At 37.7% G+C, this 21,354-nt stretch overlaps 2 protein-coding genes across 3 annotated transcripts in view; both read right to left on the bottom strand.

Annotated features, from left to right (window-relative positions):
- Positions 1-3,686: 3,686 nt before the first annotated feature.
- The window catches only part of LOC125245588 (scavenger receptor cysteine-rich type 1 protein M130-like), a 105,055-nt gene continuing 87,387 nt past the window's right edge, over positions 3,687-21,354 (bottom strand). Inside the window, exons 27-28 of the mRNA XM_048156250.1 lie at positions 4,195-4,257; positions 3,687-4,099 (exon numbers count right to left, since the gene is read on the bottom strand). Of these exons, the coding sequence (XP_048012207.1) occupies positions 4,050-4,099; positions 4,195-4,257 (113 nt within the window). The 3' untranslated portion in view covers positions 3,687-4,049. The remainder of the gene's footprint in view (positions 4,100-4,194; positions 4,258-21,354) is intronic.
- On the bottom strand, positions 9,739-19,831 carry LOC125245429 (scavenger receptor cysteine-rich type 1 protein M130-like). Of its 2 annotated transcripts, XM_048156015.1 has the most exons (7): positions 19,339-19,831; positions 18,905-19,219; positions 18,163-18,480; positions 11,853-12,167; positions 11,439-11,762; positions 11,045-11,362; positions 9,739-10,073 (listed from the first exon to the last, which is right to left on the bottom strand). In XM_048156015.1, exons 1-7 carry the CDS (start codon positions 19,544-19,546, stop codon positions 9,754-9,756), a joined length of 2,118 nt encoding a protein of 705 aa, XP_048011972.1. In that variant the 5' UTR covers positions 19,547-19,831; the 3' UTR covers positions 9,739-9,753. The 2 variants fall into 2 exon arrangements, with proteins under 2 accessions (XP_048011972.1, XP_048011973.1); XM_048156016.1 differs by lacking the exons at positions 9,739-10,073; positions 11,045-11,362; positions 11,439-11,762; positions 11,853-12,167 and adding exons at positions 16,921-17,264; positions 17,341-17,664; positions 17,738-18,049 and having other exon boundaries at positions 19,339-19,811.

Raw genomic sequence — 21,354 nt, 5'->3', positions numbered from 1 at the left:
CGGACATCGAAATCTCAGTCCCAAAGACAAAAGTCCCATCCAGACTTTCATCAGCGACAGGTGCAAAATCAAACATCTGTCATGGTATGGAGGAGCATCAGTGCAAACGGCATGAGTGACTTCATATGTGTGAAGGAATCATTGACATGGAGGAGTATATTGGGAGAGACATAACCTGCCATTAACATCACATGTTTCCTGGGAAGCAAGACAATGGCACAGCAGGCCTCATTCTGATGTGTTTGACTGACTGCAGTCCAGATCTGTTTCTTATTGAAAATGTACGGCCATCATGAAAAGGAGAATCAGACAACGACGACCACAAACTGTTGAGCAGATGTCTTGAATCAGGCGAGATTTGGTAAAAATTACACTTGCAAAACTGGAACAATTAATATCCTCAATTCCCAAATGATTAAAAAGTGTAATTAAAAGGAAAGGTGATGGGGATGTGACACAGTGGGAAACATGATTCAACTTTTTTGGAGTTGCAGACAGGGCTTGACATTAACTTTTTTGCTCACCTGCCACTGTGGCTAGTGGTTTTCCAAAGTTACTAGCCACTCAGCATTTTCACTGGCCACAATTTTGATGTTGGTAAATTACATTTTATATGATTAAAGTTGACTTTGTTATGCTTAAATTACTTTCTTTTGAGTCATTTTACTTGATTTAGAAGTTTTAAAACCTTTTCAAACTTTTAAATGCAGATTGACCACCCAAATCAAGGCTACATTATATCAGCTGGTATGTACAGGTGGGCAAGAGGTGGACAATAGGAGCATGGGCTACACTGATAAAAATGATATGCTTGATTTACTTAAAAAATATAATGAATTCTTTTGCATAATTTTATTACGTAGATCTAACAAGACTAGTCTTTGTACAAACTACTTAATTTTTCTGTTTGTTGAAATAAAATTTGCACATAAAGTTAACTTAATTTTAGCATTCAAGACACACTGGACACATTCAAGAACCATTTTCACAACTTTTACAAAATCTTCACTCTGCAAAGTCTCTTTTTGTTAGGCGTTAGCCAGAAGATGGGTATATTCCCTTTATGGCATGCCCAAAACAGTTGTTTTTATTATTAAAACAACTTTAATTGTTGTTAGCAGGTCCTCAACCCAAGCACATGTTCTACACTTCACCACAATGGTAACCCCAAAACTATTAACATAACAGAAACTTTTAAATACCAACATAATAGAACAGTAAACATTAAAAAGTCTCTCCATTTTCTCATGTTGCTAAAAACTGCTTAAAATAACAGTTTATTTCAACATTTACACTCCTAGATCAGCCCCTTTGCAAAGCATGATGGGTTGTGAAAGTCTTGTTTGATTGAGTCCTGGTTGAGTTTACTTGATTGAAACATGTTATTTTAATATGAAAACATCAAGTTAAGTCAAAAAGTAATTGTTTTAAGTCAAATTAACATGAAGCAATTAAATTTGAACCAGAAACCTAATACAATGGTGTTGAATCAAAATAAGTTGTTTACATAAAGTGAACAGCATCAAAAAATCATTTTTTTGAGTGTAATATGAGAAATTTTATAAGTTATTTGTAGGCTATATAAAAGAACAAAGAAGCAAATTACAAAAACAATAGTAAATTAAAAATAATATTTTTTCAGATACAGTAGGTTTATTTAACATATAGCCTACATTTATTTAACATCTTTTGTTGTTTGATTAACATTAATGACAGACAGGTAGGCCTATTTAATTGGGCTGCTGAATGCATGGACGTAACTGACGCATATTCAGTTATACCCACCTGTTTACGTCCACTTAAGCCATAACCGACTGTATTCACGCGAGATACTCCACACGATGCGCTCTCTGCCGCATCCAGTCACCGTAAACTGCCCTGTCAATCATCTTACATCCTCCACATTTCATTTAACTAATTTCCTACCGTATCGGAGAGAAATGCAGCACGTTGATCTGCAGTCGCGAGTCTTTCATGTGGAGAACTCACCTCACTTTAATGCATAATGATGCATTTAAAAGTTAATGGCCAATCAGATCTTTATAAAAGTCCACATTGGTATTTGCAGATGAAAAATAACACAGATAACATTAAATAAATATTTTCTATCAGGTTAAACTGATTATTAGTCACTCAAACAACCTCTCAGCGTCGATCGTGCATATTCGCCATGTTTTGTAGTTTTTAACACTTTTTACTCGTGTTTGTGGTTCTGAACTGAATCCTCATACAACGCGCAATGGGTTGTGGGCAATATTAGCCTTTATAGTGTGCACGGATCCACACTTCGAAAATCTACCGGAAATAGTAGACCATCCGGGGACTTTTGGCATACTCTTTTCAACATACTATGCTTTGGGACACACTTATTTAATCTCACATACTATTTAGGATGGATAGTACAGACATTGGGACGCAGGATTAGACTTCTGTGTGCACGTGTATTTGACTATTCAGGCGCGAGGAGAACTGATCGCGCGCGCGACAGAGAGCGCACGCGAGAGAGCGCTTCTGTTGTGTGTCATTCAGCGCAATTCCGCCTATTCCTCCTTCACTAACTGCACGTAAATAACGAATTGTGTGATTGGATTGTAATTTTGTGCTACGACGATCTTCGACGATCATTTGGCTGTAAACTGAAATTATATTTAACCCCCCAAAGTAGCTAGTGGGAGTGGATGTCTTACCCGCCACAGCTGAAATCTACCCGCATTTGGCGGGTTGGCGGGTGTTAATGTCAAGCCCAACTTGCAGCCATCAAAATTTGTTTTACAAAATATAATTAATTTGGTCAGTGAAAACACTGAAAATCTTTTCTTTGAACTTTTGTCAGTTAAAGTTTAAAAAGAATTAACAAATCACAGATTCATGATTTTATTGCATTTTACAAAATGTCCCAACTTTTTTTCTTGATTTGAGGTTGTAAAACAGTGTCAGAATGATGTAAATTCACAGTAGCAGTGAGAGAGATAGGCCTGTTTATTTTATTTTCAGCAGGTTCTCATAATAATCGTTTCTAAAGGTAGGCCTGAGTGTTTATTAAAAATCAAATGAAACTGTCAAATGAAGCCATAAAAGAAAGGGGCAAATTAACGTTTTTTTTATTATTTATTTTCCCCATTTTTTAAATGGGAAAATTAAAACTTTAGTTGGATCTTCTTGTTAATATCTCCCTCTAGAACAACAGAACATCAAATTATGCGTTCAGTGTGAGCTGGACACTGATTTTATTCTAGAAGAGTATCGTCCATTTATTGCTCCCGCTCTCCGTTCCTTCTGGACTTTATTCCCGCTACAGTAGAACATTTTAGTAGGCTACACTAGACTAGTACAGTGACATTAACACGAGCAACTGACACTCACAACACTGCTCTAGTATCAAACCGTTGATACAGCGGTCAACTCAATACACAACCACGACTGAAACACGGTGTAGTCTATCCAATGCGCAGAAACTTACCATCCACAAAATTAAAAAAAAAAAAGAAGTTTTTTATGTATTTTAAATTTAAAAGGAACCATCACACAATAAACTGTGTAGGTGCAGATTTTTTTTTTTTTTTTTTTTTTGTGAAGAAAATTATGCGTACAATAATCTTTGCAAACCTTTTTGTTGTTATCACTAAAGTTTTTTAAAACTGCATTGGGAATCGTTATGCTCCACATGTATTTTAAATTTTGTCATTATTAGATACTGCCTAAAATCACCTAAGAAAAATTTTTCCACATTTTCTTTTGTCCACTTTCCTCCAAATGCTTTTTAAAAAATTAATTAATTCATGAAGTTAATAAAAATTAATTTATTGATTAAAAACACATATATTTTGAGTATGCATTGATATCGATGTAAAAATAATAGACCAAATACTGAAAACAGATTATTTTTTGTTACCAAATTTTGTAAAGCATGTAACATTTAATTCAAAAATATTTGAAATAGCATAGAAACATAAGGCATTGATGCATTAGTAGCAACACAAGAAACTCCCAGTATCTCCAGTAACTGTAATATGATTTGATGATCAGAGGCAGTGGGTGTGGTCAGTGAGTCATATGGCCCCTCCCTCTTTATTTGACCCCTCCTCCACCTCATCATAGTCTGTTTTTAAAAACAAAAGAACATTGATATTTTCAAAAAATGAGCAACATAGTGATTAAAGTATATAGTTATGTAAAAATGTGACAATAACCAACCCAACAGGTTTCTCTCATCTTCATCGCTGTTCTTCACATCATCATACTCCTCCTGATCTCCCTCTGATACACATGTGAAATAAAACCTCACATTGTGATTTTAATACAGCTTGTGTTACTGATGATGTCACTGATCTCCTTCTCCTCATGACTGTCTGAGACTATTAGATTTACTCCTGATGAAGTCATGATGATTCATTAATGGTAGAAACATGTTCAATATTAGTGGATGATGATAAAATACAGTTCTGTGTGACTCACCTGTTACACCTGGAATGTTCTGTCCATTAATGATGACATCATCATAATGCTCCGGTGTGTCCACTACATAAACATGAAGATATAAACAGAACAAATGATACATCATCATATCAGAACTGAGCATCACTTCAGAGGTATTATGTTAAACACACAAAAAATGAATAAAAAGTAAAAACACCTTTTTTAATATTAAAGCTCTGTCCACTCGTCATGACAACATCATAACTCTCAGGTGTGTCTTCTACAAATTGAACATGAGACACCCATACAAAATATAATTTATATGCATATATATATAAATATATATATATATATATATATATATATATATATATATAATTTGTATAAAATGTATTTAAAAATAAATAAATAAATAATAATAATATATATATATATATATATATATATTTTTTTTTTTTTTTTTTTTTTTTTTACATTTTATACAAATTTTATTTTAATTTTATTATATAATAACAGTGACACCTGTCTCATGATCTGGTTTCAGTCCATCAGTGATGACATCATCATATTCTCCCGGTGTGATTTCCTTCATCTCTTCTGCATCAACACAGAATATGTTTGGATACAAAAGGCAAAATATGTTCGTGTTGCATGTCATATTAATCATCTGGTAATGAATCACATGATCAGTTTCAAAAGGTCACTGACCTTTCAGGCCACTGCTGTTGGTGACATCATCATAATATACAGTCTTGAACTCTTTTTCTAAAAAGGAGAACAGCATGTTAATATAGAAGTAAACAGCATATTTAAATAGTATTGAGTCATCAGTCAAACATTTAATAGAATTTGTTCATTACATTTATTTATTTAGGTTGAATTCAATGAAAAATAAACTATCATTGATTCAAAGAGCTGATGTGATCATTCATATCATATTTTTACTTATTTGAAAATTAATTTGTTTGGGAGGCTAAGTAAGCTCTGTATCGCTTCCAAATCTACAAATGCACCAAATATAGATTCCTAGTACTTATTACTATCAAAAAACAGGAAGAGATCTTAACTGACACAGTGACATAAACATGCAGCTTTGTGGTTTGGAGGTTGGTAAAGTCTCATCTACAGATTCATCTGATAACACATCAACTACCAGAAACATTAATAGTTACACAAATACACAAATATTTCCTGATAAAGTGATATTCACCAGTTCACACTTACATATAATAGAGTAAAGAGTATGTGTTTATGGGCTCTGAATCCAGAATGTGCCCGAAACCCAGAGTACTCAATCCCACCCCTCATGCACCCCTCCCCAGCTGGGATGAACAGTTGAGAGTGAGGAGAGATGCTGAAAAACTGTCGTGGGACAGAGGTGAGTTGGCTATTTATATAGAGGCCTCCTCACACTGACTGAGTAGATTATCTGAATGTGCTCTTCCTGAACTTTGTTAAAACATCATGATGTGATTAAAGCTGCTGTAGGGAGTGTAAGGTTTGATTTTCCTGCTAAACAAAAATTGAGATAAAGCGTCCTGCAATAAAGTAATAAAACTTTAATCTGGAAAGAAGATCTCAAAGAAGTAGCAATGGACAACGCCTTGCCCTAACCCCAAAAGGACAACGCCTCCCCCACCACACACACACACACACACACACACCTCCCCTTCCTCTGGCTCAAGTCACTGAAAGTTATTCAAAACATATAATGTAACTTGTGTATCTATTGTTTTTCCCTTTTCATGTTTGGTATCATTTAATTTGGTAAACTGGTCTCAATTTCACAGCAGTCACTAGTATCATGAAGAAGATTGAAAACTAAGGAAAATTCTGTCCTCTTTTGGGTGGTGCCTTTTGTGAAAACCCACTCCTCTCCCCCAAAACAGGTGTTGGTGTAGTAAATATATATTTATTGGAGTCCGTTATTTCCGTAAATCTGCGTCAGGACAGGTCAAACTAGAGAGCCCCATGAAAGGAGCATGTGGGCACATCATGGGACTTTTTGAGTTTGTCTGTTATTGACTTAGCAAGTTGCAGTATCGTGACTAAGAAAACTGTATTTTTGTATGAACAAGCATGTGGCGGTTCGACTCAAATGTATTAGCAAACTCTGCACCCTCTGACTAAGAATCATAAACTGGCGAATTTATGTCCGTGAGAACGCAGTCGGCCGATGCGAAATTCTCTAAGTGATAATGGGTCCGTAATGAAAGAATAATTGAAAATAAGAGATACCCAGAATAATCAAATATCTAAATTAATACATAACAAATGATTCATTTCTAATTGGAGACACAACCCTTAGAATAAGAATCATTTGAAATTGGAGTCAGATTAAACGAGTGAAATTAAGTGAACTTCACAGAGACGCTGAAAAGGCATACACGCGTTAACCTTCGCCAACGACTCCGTTTTTGGGCCGATGGGGGTTTCCTTACAGGAGTTTTTAGAAAACGTTGACTTAGCCTGAAAATTTAAACAAGCACAACTCACAGGTCACTCCCCCTTGCTTTATGCTGCGCTACAGCCCTCCCTCCACAGCTCCTCCCCCATCACAACGGAGCCTGCCGTGAACGCACAGACTAGTAAGGCGGATAAACAGTTATGGCACATTCACTGGTACAGACGAAACATCAACAATATGATTTACATTGACTATGGCCTGCCCATACTTTGACTACAATCTTGGTCCTCAAAACATTACGTATTTTGCAATACATGTAATGTAACTATATTACGTTGCACTATTTCTATAAGTAGCCTAATAAATAGCTAGTATGATAATATTACGGTAACTAACGTTATAGTATGCAAGTAATTATTCTATCGATATGTAATGCTAAATAAGGTTTGCTAGTACATTATTTCAGCAACATGACAAGCCAGTGAATTAGTAGGTTTCAATAGTTGCTTTGCACAGTGCGTGACATTTTATCTGTATGTTATGCGGCTAGAGTTTTGACACCGAGTCAATGGGCTCCGACGAGGAATTCACACCCACAGCGACTTCGAGGAGTCAACGGGCGGGGAGAAGAGGAAGCCGTGGTGTGCGCGGAGCATCAGGCAGGGGACGGGCAGGCCTGTATTGAAATGATCTTAGTTGTGTAGTTCTTAAAAAATGAAACAAATCAAGCAGGGATACTTACTTGTCAAGCAGAAATGTGGCTGACTCTGCATCAGTTTTTAATCCTTTCAGGACACGTAGCTCCCTCCACCTCGGAAAAGCCGCACCGATATTTACCCTCGTTTTATTTCGGGCTCTATCTAATTCTTTCTTTTTGGCTTTTTTATCATCGTCATCTGTCTTTTTCCGTTTACCCGTCTTTATTTTATGAGCAGGTGCCACTCGAGGAATTGGCAGTTTGGATTGTTTTTCCGCCATGAGCAAAGCTGCGGCACACCGGTAATCTTGAATTTGAATGCCTGTATGCGCTGGCGCTGTGCATGGGAGGGGTGTGATCAGCGCGCATGCGAGCTTGATTGACACTGCTAAGACACTCCTCCTGGCTCTGATTGGTTGTTTCTTACCGGGAGCGGTGTATTTCTACAAATGGGAATAGGACCACTGGGAGGAGCCAGAGGAGCTTGATTTTTTTCACAGATTATCTGTCTCATATTCTACTGTCAGGACATAATGACAGATTTAACAAATATGTAAAAAATACATTTTTTACAGAAGTTACCTACTGCAGCTTTAAGACTGAAGTATAAAGAGTCTCATTGTACTGCAACATTTTGTATTGAGGTGGTTTTTTTTACTGTCTATTGCTTTCATTTTCTCTCTTTCAGAATCTCTAATCACCTATATTATAACATAATTAAATCTTTTAACATTCTCCCACGATGCCCCACCGTTTTGATTGAAGTGATATTTTCTGTAATGAATCTCTTGATAAACGGCCTCAGTCTGAGTCTTTTGTAGTCCTGTGTACCAGTCAGAGAGAGCTGTGAGTGTAGAGAGATAAACCTGCTGTCAGTTCACAACATGACTGATCACACACTGAATAAGACACAATATGACAGTCTCTGGATCTCTCCTACCTCTCCTCATCACTCGTTTCCGCTGAATCAGTATAAGCAGTGGCACTAAGAGCAGTAAGAGCACAACTCCCAGTACAATCACAAGCACAGAGAGAGACGGAGGAGTTTGTGGACGAGAGACTGATGTTGTGGTACTGGACAAAGACAAATCTATCCATGTAAAGACATACACACAAACATTAAAAATAATACAATTATTTTTAATAGTTTTATTTAAATTATTTTTAAAATAAAAATATTGTTAGCTCTAAATGTAAAAAAATTACTAATATTGGTCAGTGTTTGCTGTGACCTGCACAGGTGAGTCCAGCGTGATCTTTGTTGGAGCAGTCAGTGTGGTTCTTCAGGGAGAGAGGACAGTCCCACAGGTGAATCTCATTCCCTCTGCACTCGACTCTGTTCAGCCACACAACATCTTTACCATCATCAGAGGTTGAATTCCCATCAGCCCTCAGTGCTGCTCCACAACCCAGCTGTCTGCAGACCACCTGAGCATCGCTGATGTCCCACAGATCATCACAGACTGAGCCCCACACAGCGTTATGATACACCTCCAGCCTCCCAGAGCACCGGCCCTCCCCTCCACTCAGTCTGAGAGGAACATGATCTAAATCACACACATCAACATCACTGACCAGCTTCAGCTCACCTTTCACAACAAAACACAATGAAACTGAACCAAGATGGCTTTAAAAGTTATTTTTGAATTTGATTATGATATTAAATGCAAATTAAATGCAAATTTTTGTTTAAATGCACATATTTTAATCATTTGTTATAAAAATATAGACTAAACATTTAACAAATTTGTTGTCTAAAAACTTACTTGAACACTGTCTCTGGTGAGGAGATGGTGAGTTTGAACATGTCAGACGACTCTGAGGAGATTCATAACTTTTCTCCACTGAGATTATAAAATGAAGAGAACTGAATTTTAGGATACAAAGAGTCACAACATCTCTCAGTGAAACATATCAATGTGAAAATTGAAACCCTATAAATCATTTAAGGCTCTTTCTATCATCTTTTTCGTAAACACTTGACACTTTCAATACTAACACGTACTATTTCTACTGTATTTAAGAAAAAAAATGTACTTGCTATGTGTACTGTGCTGGAATAACTGGGACTAGTCACAGCACTTGCATATTGTTGGCCTATTGATGGTTTGATTGCTTATATTTCTCTCCTCATTTGGAAATCTCTGAATAAAAGCATCTGCTAAATGATTAAATGTAAATGTAAATATATATAAACATTGTGTTTAAAGAAACCTGACTATTGAGACCATCATTAAAATATCATCTCACTTGAACAGGTGATTTTGGCCACTTCATCTTCATTACAGTCGTTCTGTCCCCAGGGTGAAGATGGACACTGCCATAAAGTGGAATCATGACGTCGACATTTCACTTCATCCAGCCAGTTAGGAGCTGATTTCACTCTTGTTGTAGAATCAGACAAAACACCAGATCTTCCACAGTTCAGCTCTTGACAGATCAGACTCACTGTGTCTCTGTCCATCTTATTGTAACACACATTTCCCCAGGATCCATTGTAGAAAACCTCCAGATTCCCTTCACAGCCCTCAGTTAACCTGATCTCTTTAAACTCTAGATAGGGTTTGGGGTGGGGAATGAGAACCAACGAATTTAAAGAATTAAACAGTTTTGATTCCAGTTCCTTAACAATTCCATTAACAATGTTTTAGTGCTTTAAGGAATAGATATTTGAAAAGAACAAAAAAAAAAAAAAAGAGAAAGAAATTAAAATCCACTGCCAATGATGAGACAATTTCAATATATACATATAAACTCGTTGTCAGATGCATGTCTTTGATTCACTAAAAAGAAGAGTCATCTGTTTAGATTCAGTAGTCACTTTGTGTGTTTCAGTAGCAGTGTTGCAGAGCACAGGAAACAATATCAATATTGCATTCTGTCTGCATAAGAAAAAATTGTTAAATTATTATTAAGTTGGCTTGAAAAAGCCAACTTACAGTTATCTCCTATAGCTTTAAAACTACAACCACCAAACCCGGCTCAGACCTTCAAACTGTTCTGACTCGGGTTGCTATATCTTTTCAAACTGATCCGACTTACAGTTTTTCTAAAAATACTGATCAAAACTCGGAAAAACTCCAATAGACTTACATTGAAAATTTGAACATTCCATCAACCTCCAACTGTCACAAATTCAAATCTAAACACACTGAAGCCCATTAAACTCCATTACTGAGCCATTTAAACTCATTCAAACTCATAAACTAACTAATTATCTAACCATCTATCTAACTAACTTACTATCTATCTAACTACCTAACTTACTAACTAATTAACTGTGTAATTTACTATCTAACTATCAATCATTCTAACTTACTAACTATCTATCTACTATCTATCTACACACACACATACTCACTCACTCACACACACTATCTAGCTTTTAAACTACTAAACTAAAACTATTTCAAACTTCAAGCTTTTAAAATGACTCCAAACTTTCTGGCTTGGCTTTTTCAAGCCAACTTAAAGTTTGTCTACGAACTTTACTCATCTAGTTTAAATTATTGTTCACAGTTTACCTGAACACACGACTCCTACATCGTCCTTGTGTTGACAGTCATGTTTTCCCCAGCCTGGAGAAGAGCAGCTCCACAGGGACATCTCATTCCCCTCACACTCCACCTCATCCAGCCATATGGGTCCAGAACCAGGACCAAACCAGGCTGGTACCTGCTGGTTACTGAGGGCCACTCCACACTGCAGCTGTCTGCACACCACATGGGCATCTTTAATATCCCAGGAGTCATCACACACTGTCCCCCATGAGCCGCTGTGAAAAACCTCCAGCCTCCCTGCACAGTCTCCCCCAGAACCCACCAGCCTGATGGACCCATGACCTGATATTCAGAGAAAGAGAAACACATTAGTGATCACTAACAACTGAAGAATCTGCCCAGATGTTGCTCTTCTCACCAAGGCAGGTGATTGACAGCTGTTGTGTGGAGCTGCAGCTGAGAGTTTGTGGAGAGCTGCAGTTCCCCAGATGAGCTTCACTCCCAGAGCACTGGAAGCCCGTCACACACTCATGACTGTGCTCAGGACTGGATGAAGAGGAGCCGGAGAAGTTCAGCACAGAGCCACAGCCCAGCTGTCTGCAGACCACAGAGGATTCAGTGAGACTCCAGGAGTCCAGCAGAACTCTCCTCCAGACCTGATGGATGGAAACTTCCACCTCCCCCTCACACTGTCTCTCTCCAGACAACCGCACCAGACCATCATGAACAGCCAGAGAGGAATCTGAGTGAAAGATGAGACACTTTATTAAGATATTGCAAGGTCATTTATATAGATCATTTAAAAACATTTATTTCAATAAAATGCCCTCACTAGAGCAGATGACTCCAACATCTCGTCTATGAGAACTTTCAGCTCGACTCCATGAAGAGATGGAACATTCTGAGAGTTTTGATTCATTCCCGTCACAATCAAACACATCAGCCCAGATTTCACCACTTCCCTCTCCAAACCAGTCTGATCCCACAACAGACACAGCAATCCCACAATTCAGCTGTCTACAGAGGACAGTGGCAGCTCTCATATCCCAGCATGCATCACACACTGTGCCCCATTTACTGAAGTACTGATGCTCAACTCGACCAGAACAGATGTCAGGACCATTGACCAGTCTGAGATCAGTGTAACCTGGTTATTGAAACAAAACAAAAGTTTAAGGACACTTCTCTTTAGAAAATAGAATTAATGTCTTTATATGTGCAATATATGTAAAGAGAGGTCAAATATTACTTAACCAGAGCATATTACTCCTACAGCATTGTCATGGGAACAGTGTGTATTTGAAGATGTGGATGCAGGACAAGATGCAAAGTATGCTTCATTTCCTCTGCACTGAATCTCTTGTGTCCACATTTGAGCATCTCCTTTTCCAAAAGCATCTTCTCCCAGCACCTGTACAGGAGCCCCACAGTCCAGCTCTCTACACACAACCTCTGCATCCTGCTGGTCAAAGTCAGCATCACACACTGAAAACCACGTCTTTATTTGAAGTATCTCTAATCTCCCAGCACACAGATGAGATCCATTAATGAGTCTGGGAAGGCGACCTGTGTGTATAACCATTTCATTATTAAGATAAGGACATCAAATCGGTTCAGTTTCTTTTCCTAAAAAAACATCTAAGAAGATTGGACGGGCTTACCTAAACAAATGACTCCAGCATCTTCATTATGACCACAGTTATTTTCTGATTCTGATTTACAGTTTTTCAGTGTAGACTCTGATCCAGTACACTTCACTTCATCCATCCATATTGGTCCTGATCCTTGTCCAAAGTGAGCATCACCAACTGCACGTAATGCTCTACCACAGTTCATCTCTCTACACACCACTCCAGCATCATTCATATCCCAGCCATCATCACACACTGTTCCCCACTGACCTCTATGAAGAACCTCCACTCTACCAGCACAGCAACTGTTAGCACCAACCAACCTCACACTGCCTGTAGAAGAGTCGTTTATCTATGAAACTTCATACATTTATAGATAAATTATGCTGTTTTTTTTTTTGTAGCTCACTTGGTGTGAAAAATCACTTTTGCATTTCACTCAATGAATAAGTCATAAAAAATGCATTTATATTAGAACACATCTAACCACAAGATAATTTCATGCAATTAAAAAAAAAATGAGTGAGAATCTAAACTTTGACCTTCAGAAGCAATTTTTCCATTTAAATAAATAAATATCAGTAAGAAATGAAACTTAGGAATAAAGAAATATTACTTAAGTTATTGATGGTACAAAGGAAGATTCGTATGTTAAATATTAAACTACTTTAATGTAATATGTTGAAAGGAACTGTCTGGCCCATTAACTAAAGGTAAAAATACCTGCACTGGTGAGTGTGACGACTATGGACATCAGTAGGATTGTCAGACAGTTCTTCATCTCCCTCTGCTCCGCACTTTGGTACAAATTTTTCATCAGCTCTCTTAGCAATTCTGAAGAAAAAGATACTCTTGTCCGCTCTGGTGAGAAAGATAAAGGTAGAGAGAGGGGAGGGGCTTCTGAAAACCACCAATCGCACTCAGAGTTAAACTTCTAAAGAACAGCTACAACGACAAATCAGCCAAGGCATTTTCACGTTTCTCCATATATATCAAGAGTACGAAACTCCTCCTCTACCTTACAGAGACACTTTACTGAGGAGACACGCACATGATAAAGTGCTGACAAAGTCACCCAGCTGTCATGAGAGAATGTGGGAAACACTTCAGGGTACATACAGCGCAAAAGTCTGACACCTGCAGAGAAGAGATGCAAGCACTGATAGCTGACAATAAACACTGATAAGACAGAGACACATCATATTCCAGAAAAAGATACAGAATTCATAGAAATGTATTCAATTTTGCATTTTGTTTGCAAAAACAAAAAAACAGTGCTTTAGCATTCCCCAATTTCACAATAAAGATAATAATAATAACAACAATGACATAATATGCACACAGTCAGTGGGACTTTAATTGCAAAACAGAAAATATTAAAATCAATGTTAAACAATCAAAAATCAAAACAACAATCAAATTAGACACAAATATAAAACTGGAGCAGTGGAAGTTAAAACATCTAAAAGTATAACATATACAAATGTTTCAGTGCAATGGGATCACAAAAATAATGCAATTTGTAAAAACCTTTTTGAAAAAGCCATGAAAGCAAAACATTTTTTCCTGTGAACCACGGATTAAATGTGATTGATTTAGTAGATTTCAATACAATATGTTACATAAAAGATTAGTGGACAGCAGTTAAAACTGGTATTGCATCTAAAACCCTTAAACTCCGCAAACCACTTAAAAGCTTTGAAAGGATTTGAGGCAGTGGGTGTGGTTTGAGTTATACAGTCACTCCCTGTTCCCCTGGCTCCTCCCCCACATCATCATAGTTAGTTATTAGAAAACAAGAGCAAATTCATTTATTAATATATGCTTTAAAAAGTATTATTAATGAATACATCAATAATGGGAGTCAAACTAAATGAGCTATCATGATCACAGAAATTAATATTATAAAGCGAATATAAAAACTAAACGTAAATTAAGTGTAAGGTAAAAAGGTATCAGTAACATACCAAACATGTCACTCATACACTCCCTGACACTCTTCACATCATCATAACCCTCCTGAACACCATCTAGTATAAATGTTTCTGTTATTAAATACAGGTGCTGGTCATATAATTAGAATGTCATCAAAAAGTTGATTTATTTCACTAATTCCATTCAAAAAGTGAAACTTGTATATTATATATTCATTCATTACACACAGACTGATATATTTCAGATGTTTATTTCTTTTAATTTTGATGATTATTACTGACAACTAAGGAAAATCCCAAATTCAGTATCTTAGAAAATTAGAATATTACTTAAGACCAATACAAAGAAAGGATTTTTAGAAATCTTGGCCAACTGAAAAGTATGAACATGTAAAGTATGAGCATGTACAGCACTCAGTACTTAGTTGGGGCTCCTTTAGCCTGAATTACTGCAGCAATGCGGTGTGGCATGGAGTCGATCAGTCTGTGGCACTGCTCAGGTGTTATGAGAGCCCAGGTTGCTCTGATAGTGGCCTTCAGCTCTTCTGCATTGTTGGGTCTGGCATATCGCATCTTCCTCTTCACAATACCCCATAGATTTTCTATGGGGTTAAGGTCAGGCGAGTTTGCTGGCCAATTAAAAACAGGGATACCATGGTCCTTAAACCAGGTACTGGTAGCTTTGGCACTGTGTGCAGGTGCCAAGTCCTGTTGGAAAATTAAATCTGCATCTCCATAAAGTTGGTCAGCAGCAGGAAGCATGAATTGCTCTAAAACTTCCTGAAATACGGCTGCGTTGACCTTGGACCTCAGAAAACACAGTGGACCAATACCAGCAGAAGACATGGCACCCCAAACCATCACTGACTGTGGAAACTTTACATTGGACCTCAAGCAACGTGGATTGTGTGCCTCTCCTCTCTTCCTCCAGACTCTGGGACCCTGATTTCCAAAGGAAATGCAAAATGTACTTTCATCAGAGAACATAACTTTAGACCACTCAGCAGCAGTCCAGTCCTTTTTGTCTTTAGCCCAGGCGAGACGCTTCTGACGCTGTCTGTTGTTCAAGAGTGGAGGAATGCAACAGCTGAAACCCATGTCTTGCATACGTCTGTGCGTAGTGGTTCTTGAAGCACTGACTCCAGCTGCAGTCCACTCTTTGTGAATCTCCCCCACATTTTTCAAAGGGTTTTGTTTCACAATCCTCTCCAGGGTGCGGTTATCCCTATTGCTTGTACACTTTTTTCTACCACATCTTTTCCTTCCCTTCGCCTCTCTATTAATGTGCTTGGACACAGAGCTCTGTGAACAGTCTTCCCCATGATTGTGTAGCCTACAGAACTAGACTGAGAGACCATTTAAAGGCCTCTGCAGGTGTTTTGAGTTAATTAGCTGATTAGAGTGTGGCACCAGGTGTCTTCAATATTGAACCTTTTCACAATATTCTAATTTTCTGAGATAATGAATTTGGGATTTTCCTTAGTTGTCAGTTATAATCAAAATTAAAAGAAATAAACATTTGAAATATATCAGTCTGTGTGTAATGAATTAATATAATATACAAGTTTCACTTTTTGAATGGAATTAGTAAAATAAATCAACTTTTTGATGATATTCTAATTATATGACCAGGACCTGTATATAGAAAATCAGGACATCAGGACAATGATCCAAAAACAAACATCAAAATCAACACAAAAATGGGTCACTGAACACAAAACCAAGCTTCTGCCATGGCCGTCCCAGTCTCCTGACCTGAACCCTAAAGAAAATGAGTGGAGTGAACTGAAGAGAAGAAGCACCAACATGGAGCTGGGAATCTGAAGGATTTGGAGAGATTCTGCAAGAAGGAATGGTCTCTGATCTCTTGTCAAGTTTTCTCCAAACTCATCAGGCATTATAGGTGAAGACTCAGAGCTGTTATCTTGGGAAAAGGAGGTTGCAAAAAGTATTGAATAAAAGGGTATGATTAATTGTGAGCAGTGTGTATTAGAGAAAAACATTTCTCTCATAATGAGATTTTCCCCCCCATTTAAAATTATTATTCTCCAATGAAAGGGGATATATATATATATATATATATATATATATATATATATATATATATATATATGTATATATATATACACACACACACACAAACACACATTCCATATTATATATATGTCAGATGCATGTCTTTGATTCACTAAACAGAAGAGTCATCAGTTTAGGATTCAGACCACAATAGTCACGCTGTGTGTTTCAGTAGTGGTGTTACAGAGCACAGGAAACTCTGCCAGATTGTTTCAATATTGTATTCCGTCTGCATCAGAAAAAAAATGTGTTAAATTATTATTTAAATTATTGTTTACCATTTACCTGAGCATACGACTCCTACATCCTGTTTGTGTTGACAGTCATGTTTCCCCCAGCCTGGAGAAGAGCAGCTCCACAGGGACGTCTCATTCCCCTCACACTCCACCTCATCCAGCCATATGGGTCCAGAACCAGGACCAAACCAGGCTGGTACCTGCTGGTTACTGAGGGCCACTCCACACTGCAGCTGTCTGCACACCACATGGGCATCTTTAATTTCCCAGGAGTCATCACACACTGTCCCCCATGAGCCGCTGTGAAAAACCTCCAGCCTCCCTGCACAGTCTCCCCCAGAACCCACCAGCCTGATGGACCCGCGACCTGATATTCAGAGAAAGAGAAACACATTAGTGATCACTAACAACTGAAGAATCTGCCCAGATGTTGCTCTTCTCACCAAGGCAGGTGATTGACAGCTGTTGTGTGGAGCTGCACTTGAGAGTTTGTGGAGAGCTGCAGTTCCCCAGATGAGCTTCACTCCCAGAGCACTGGAAGCCCGTCACACACTCATGACTGTGTTCAGGACTGGATGAAGAGGAGCTGGAGAAGTTCAGTACAGAGCCACAGCCCAGCTGTCTGCAGACCACAGAGGATTCAGTGAGACTCCAGGAGTCCAGCAGAACTCTCCTCCAGACCTGATGGATGGAAACTTCCACCTCCCCCTCACACTGTCTCTCTCCAGACAACCGCACCAGACCATCATGAACAGCCAGAGAGGAATCTGAGTGAAAGATGTGACACTTTAAGATAATTCTAGATAATTTATAACATTTATTTCAATAAAATCCCCTCACTAGAGCAGATGACTCCAACATCTCGTCTATGAGAACATTCAGCTCGACTCCATGAAGAGATGGAACATTCTGAGAGTTTTGTTTCATTCCCGTCACAATCAAACACATCAGCCCAGATTTCACCACTTCCCTCTCCAAACCAGTCTGATCCCACAACAGACACAGCAATCCCACAATTCAGCTGTCTACAGAGGACACTGGAAGCTCTCATATCCCAGCATGCATCACACACTGTGCCCCAATCCTTGAGGAACTGAAGCTCCACTCTTCCAGAACAAGAGTCTCCGTTTACCAGTCTGAGATCAGTGTAACCTGTGCAGAGAACTGACATCTTATTTAAACAGTATGAAACTAGAGTCAAGATAATTCAGCAGTATATTATGTATGTAATTTATCTAAAAAGAAGCCAAATGTTTATACTCAACCAGAACAAATCACTCCAACATCATTGTCATGGGAACAGTTGTGCTTCTGTGAAGATATTCGTGAACAGTTGTGTATCTGAGCTTCATTTCCTCTACACTGAATCTCCTCTGACCAAACTCGACCCTTTCCTTTTCCAAAAGCAGCTTCTCCCAGCACCTGTACAGGAATCCCACAGTCCAGCTCTCTACACACAACCTCTGCATCCTGCTGGTCAAAGGCAGCAGCACACACTGAAACCCATCCTTCTGTTTGAAGCACCTCCACTCTCCCAGAGCACCGGTGAATCCCGTCCACGAGTCGAAGTCCTTGCTTTGAGTCTTTGCAATATAAGGACAAATAAATTAATCATCTCTTTATACTGCACAAGAGAAAACTTCCATTAATGTTTGACATTCTGTATTTAATTCATTCATTTTATCTGCACTAATTGTATCTGTAATTTTATCTTTCATATCTTCATTAAATATAGAGATTGTCAGTATTAAGATTGACAAATCAGACTGTCTGTGAATAATAAAGAAGACATTACATATTCAATGGGGATTCTCTGCATCATAGTTTATTATAAAAAAATAAAGAATGGGGACAAATATAATATCATAAACAAAATATTTAAACAGATTGTCTACTTCATAAGACTGACACTGATGCAGTTTGTCCTCTCCAGCACACAGAAACATTATATTGCTTGAGTGAGAATTATGAAAGTGTGATGTGATAAAAAGATGAGGGGAGGCTCACCTGAACACACGACACCAGCATCTTGATTATGATTGCAGGACTGTGCATATCGGCTGTCTGATCTACACTCTTTCAGTGCAGTCTCTGATCCACCACAGTGTACATCAGACATTAAAATTGGTCCTGATCCTTGTCCAAAGTGAGCGTTAATTGTTGCTTCTACAGCCGTCCCACAGTCCAGCTCTCTACACACCACTGCAGCATCAGCAATATCCCAGAAATACTGACACACTGTTCCCCACTGACCAGCATGAAGAACCTCCACTCTACCAGCACAGGGATTATTGCCATTCACCAACCTCACATTCACACTGTCTACACATGAGAGAGAGGGAGACAATTATTAATAAATATACCAAACATAGTATGTAAGTGTAATATTACAAGTAAATGATATAAGCTCATTTTAAAGAATAAAGTTCCTGAGTACTTACCAGAGGTGGTGAGTTTTACCATATAGCACAGAAACATCAGAATCAGACAACTCTCCATCTTCTTCTGCTCGTCACACTGTTTTTTTTCTCCTGCTCCCTCAAACACACCGAAGAAACTGGCTCCTGTCAGTCCCCTAAAGAGAGAGAGACTCTCACAGCTGCCAATGACACTCACTGTTACCTTATTAGACACAACAGAGGAAATCATCAAACACAATCAGTGACAAATCAGAAAGCAGCATTTTTATTTTCTCCATATATATCAATAAAGTGTGAGCGCTGATGAGCGGGACTCCTCCTCCAGCGTGAAGAGACACTTCACTGAGGACAGACTCGTGTCAGTCATATGTCAGCGTGGAGATAAAGTCACACTAAACTTAAAGAGATTGAGAGAGAAACACTGCAGGTTATATTCAGCATCAAAGCCTGGATCTGCACACACAACATACAACACTGATGACTGTTTCTGTAAGTCTGATCACTTCAAACACTTGTAACTTAGTAAAAAAATTAGTAGAAGTAGAACTTTTTTCATTAATTATTTTAATCTACTCTTTCTGAATAAATTATGCATAATATGACTATTTTACTGCTTTGTTCTTTTATTCTAAAAAATAAAATTGTATTACACCATAGTATAAACTATATTTTTGCTGAGCTATTCAGATGTGCTTTTATTAAATAAATTAAATATTATCAACATAAATAAGTAAACCTTAGAGAATAATAAACAACAGCAATAAACATGCTTAATGCTGCAATGCTGTATTTGTCCAGCAGATGGCAGTAAAGCACCTCTTATTGAAGACTACAAGGGTCTGTCCCTGTGTTGAGCATGAAGGAGCTGTGAACATGTTTCAGGACAGAAATCAATGGTTTTTCTTCTCTTACAGCAACATTTGTAAGTAACTTGTTTCATGTAGAGCTCATTTTCACTGCACATTAATTTTACACTTTATCTGCTGTTGTAACAGACTATAGTCTATGTACAGAGGGACAGATGTAATCTTTAGCAAGAGTGATTTTATTATCAGGTTTTTAACTGACAAACTTTAAATTTGCCCTGTAATCTTGAATATTTGGCCTTTTCATATTTTGATGCTTCATTCTATTAGAAACATTTAATATTACATAGCAAAAAAACTCATTATAGATGCAGGTTTGTTCCTCGTAATAGTTAAATATATTTTCAGCATAAAAAAGTTTGACCAATGAACAGAATAAAAAATAATTTAAGATGTTTTTCAAGAATCGAGGACGCGCAACGTCTGTAACCATAGAAACATCATGTTCTGTCTGCGAGCTGAACAAGCTCCTCCTCTGTGAACGCGCACTCTGCTCGCTGTTTCATTCTGTCCTCTATTATAAACATATAAAATGAACGGTTAACGCCAATCTAGTTGCGTACATTTAACTTTATTAAACACAACAAACCCGGCTCAGATATAAACAACATAAGACGACTGGTGTCACACTGAATACAGTCCGTGCTGCAACAACAACCATCCCAACACTCAGCAGAGCATTTAAACCAGAGTAACAGTTTAAACTTCACTCGTTTACTGGATTTAATTAAAAACGTTTATATAAACTTTTTTAAATATATTTATTTATTTATTGTAAGAACAGACCTGGAAGAGTAAAATGTTTTATTGTTCAGGTAAGAGCTGTAATTCTGTATTTTAATTGTACAAAATTCTCTCTAGGCTGTGAGAATTTAGTTTGCATGTAAGTTTAGTTTGAGTCTTCAGTATTTCATCATGAATTTAGTTTAATGTCACAAATTACACAGAGCTCTGGCATTCAACTCTTATTTATTGTTAAACATTGAGGAGGTAAATAATAACAGGATGTGTAGCTATCTGTCTGTCAATCATGTAAAAGTTAATTTTAAATAAAAATATTAAATACTTGATTCCCCTCATCAAAACAATTTCAATCACATTCTGTGAAACAGGCCTATAGTGAGAATTCAATCAGTTTTAGACAGACATAAAGATAATATTAATATACGGC

The sequence above is a fragment of the Megalobrama amblycephala genome, linkage group LG14, assembly GCF_018812025.1.
Source record: "Megalobrama amblycephala isolate DHTTF-2021 linkage group LG14, ASM1881202v1, whole genome shotgun sequence".
Taxonomy (NCBI): domain Eukaryota; kingdom Metazoa; phylum Chordata; class Actinopteri; order Cypriniformes; family Xenocyprididae; genus Megalobrama; species Megalobrama amblycephala.
The sequence above is the reverse complement of the archived record's forward strand: the minus strand, read 5'-3'. Positions and strand labels throughout refer to the sequence as shown.

Coding starts and splice junctions, on each gene's coding strand:
- LOC125245429 (XM_048156015.1), bottom strand. CDS start 19,546: ATGATTTCCTCTGTTGTGTCTAATAAGGTAACAGTGAGTGTCATTGGC. Junction 19,220..19,338: donor GGTAAAACTCACCACCTCTG/GTAAGTACTCAG, acceptor TCTCATGTGTAG/ACAGTGTGAATGTGAGGTTG. Junction 11,763..11,852: donor TGTTGGAGTCATCTGCTCTA/GTGAGGGCATTT, acceptor TCTTTCACTCAG/ATTCCTCTCTGGCTGTTCAT.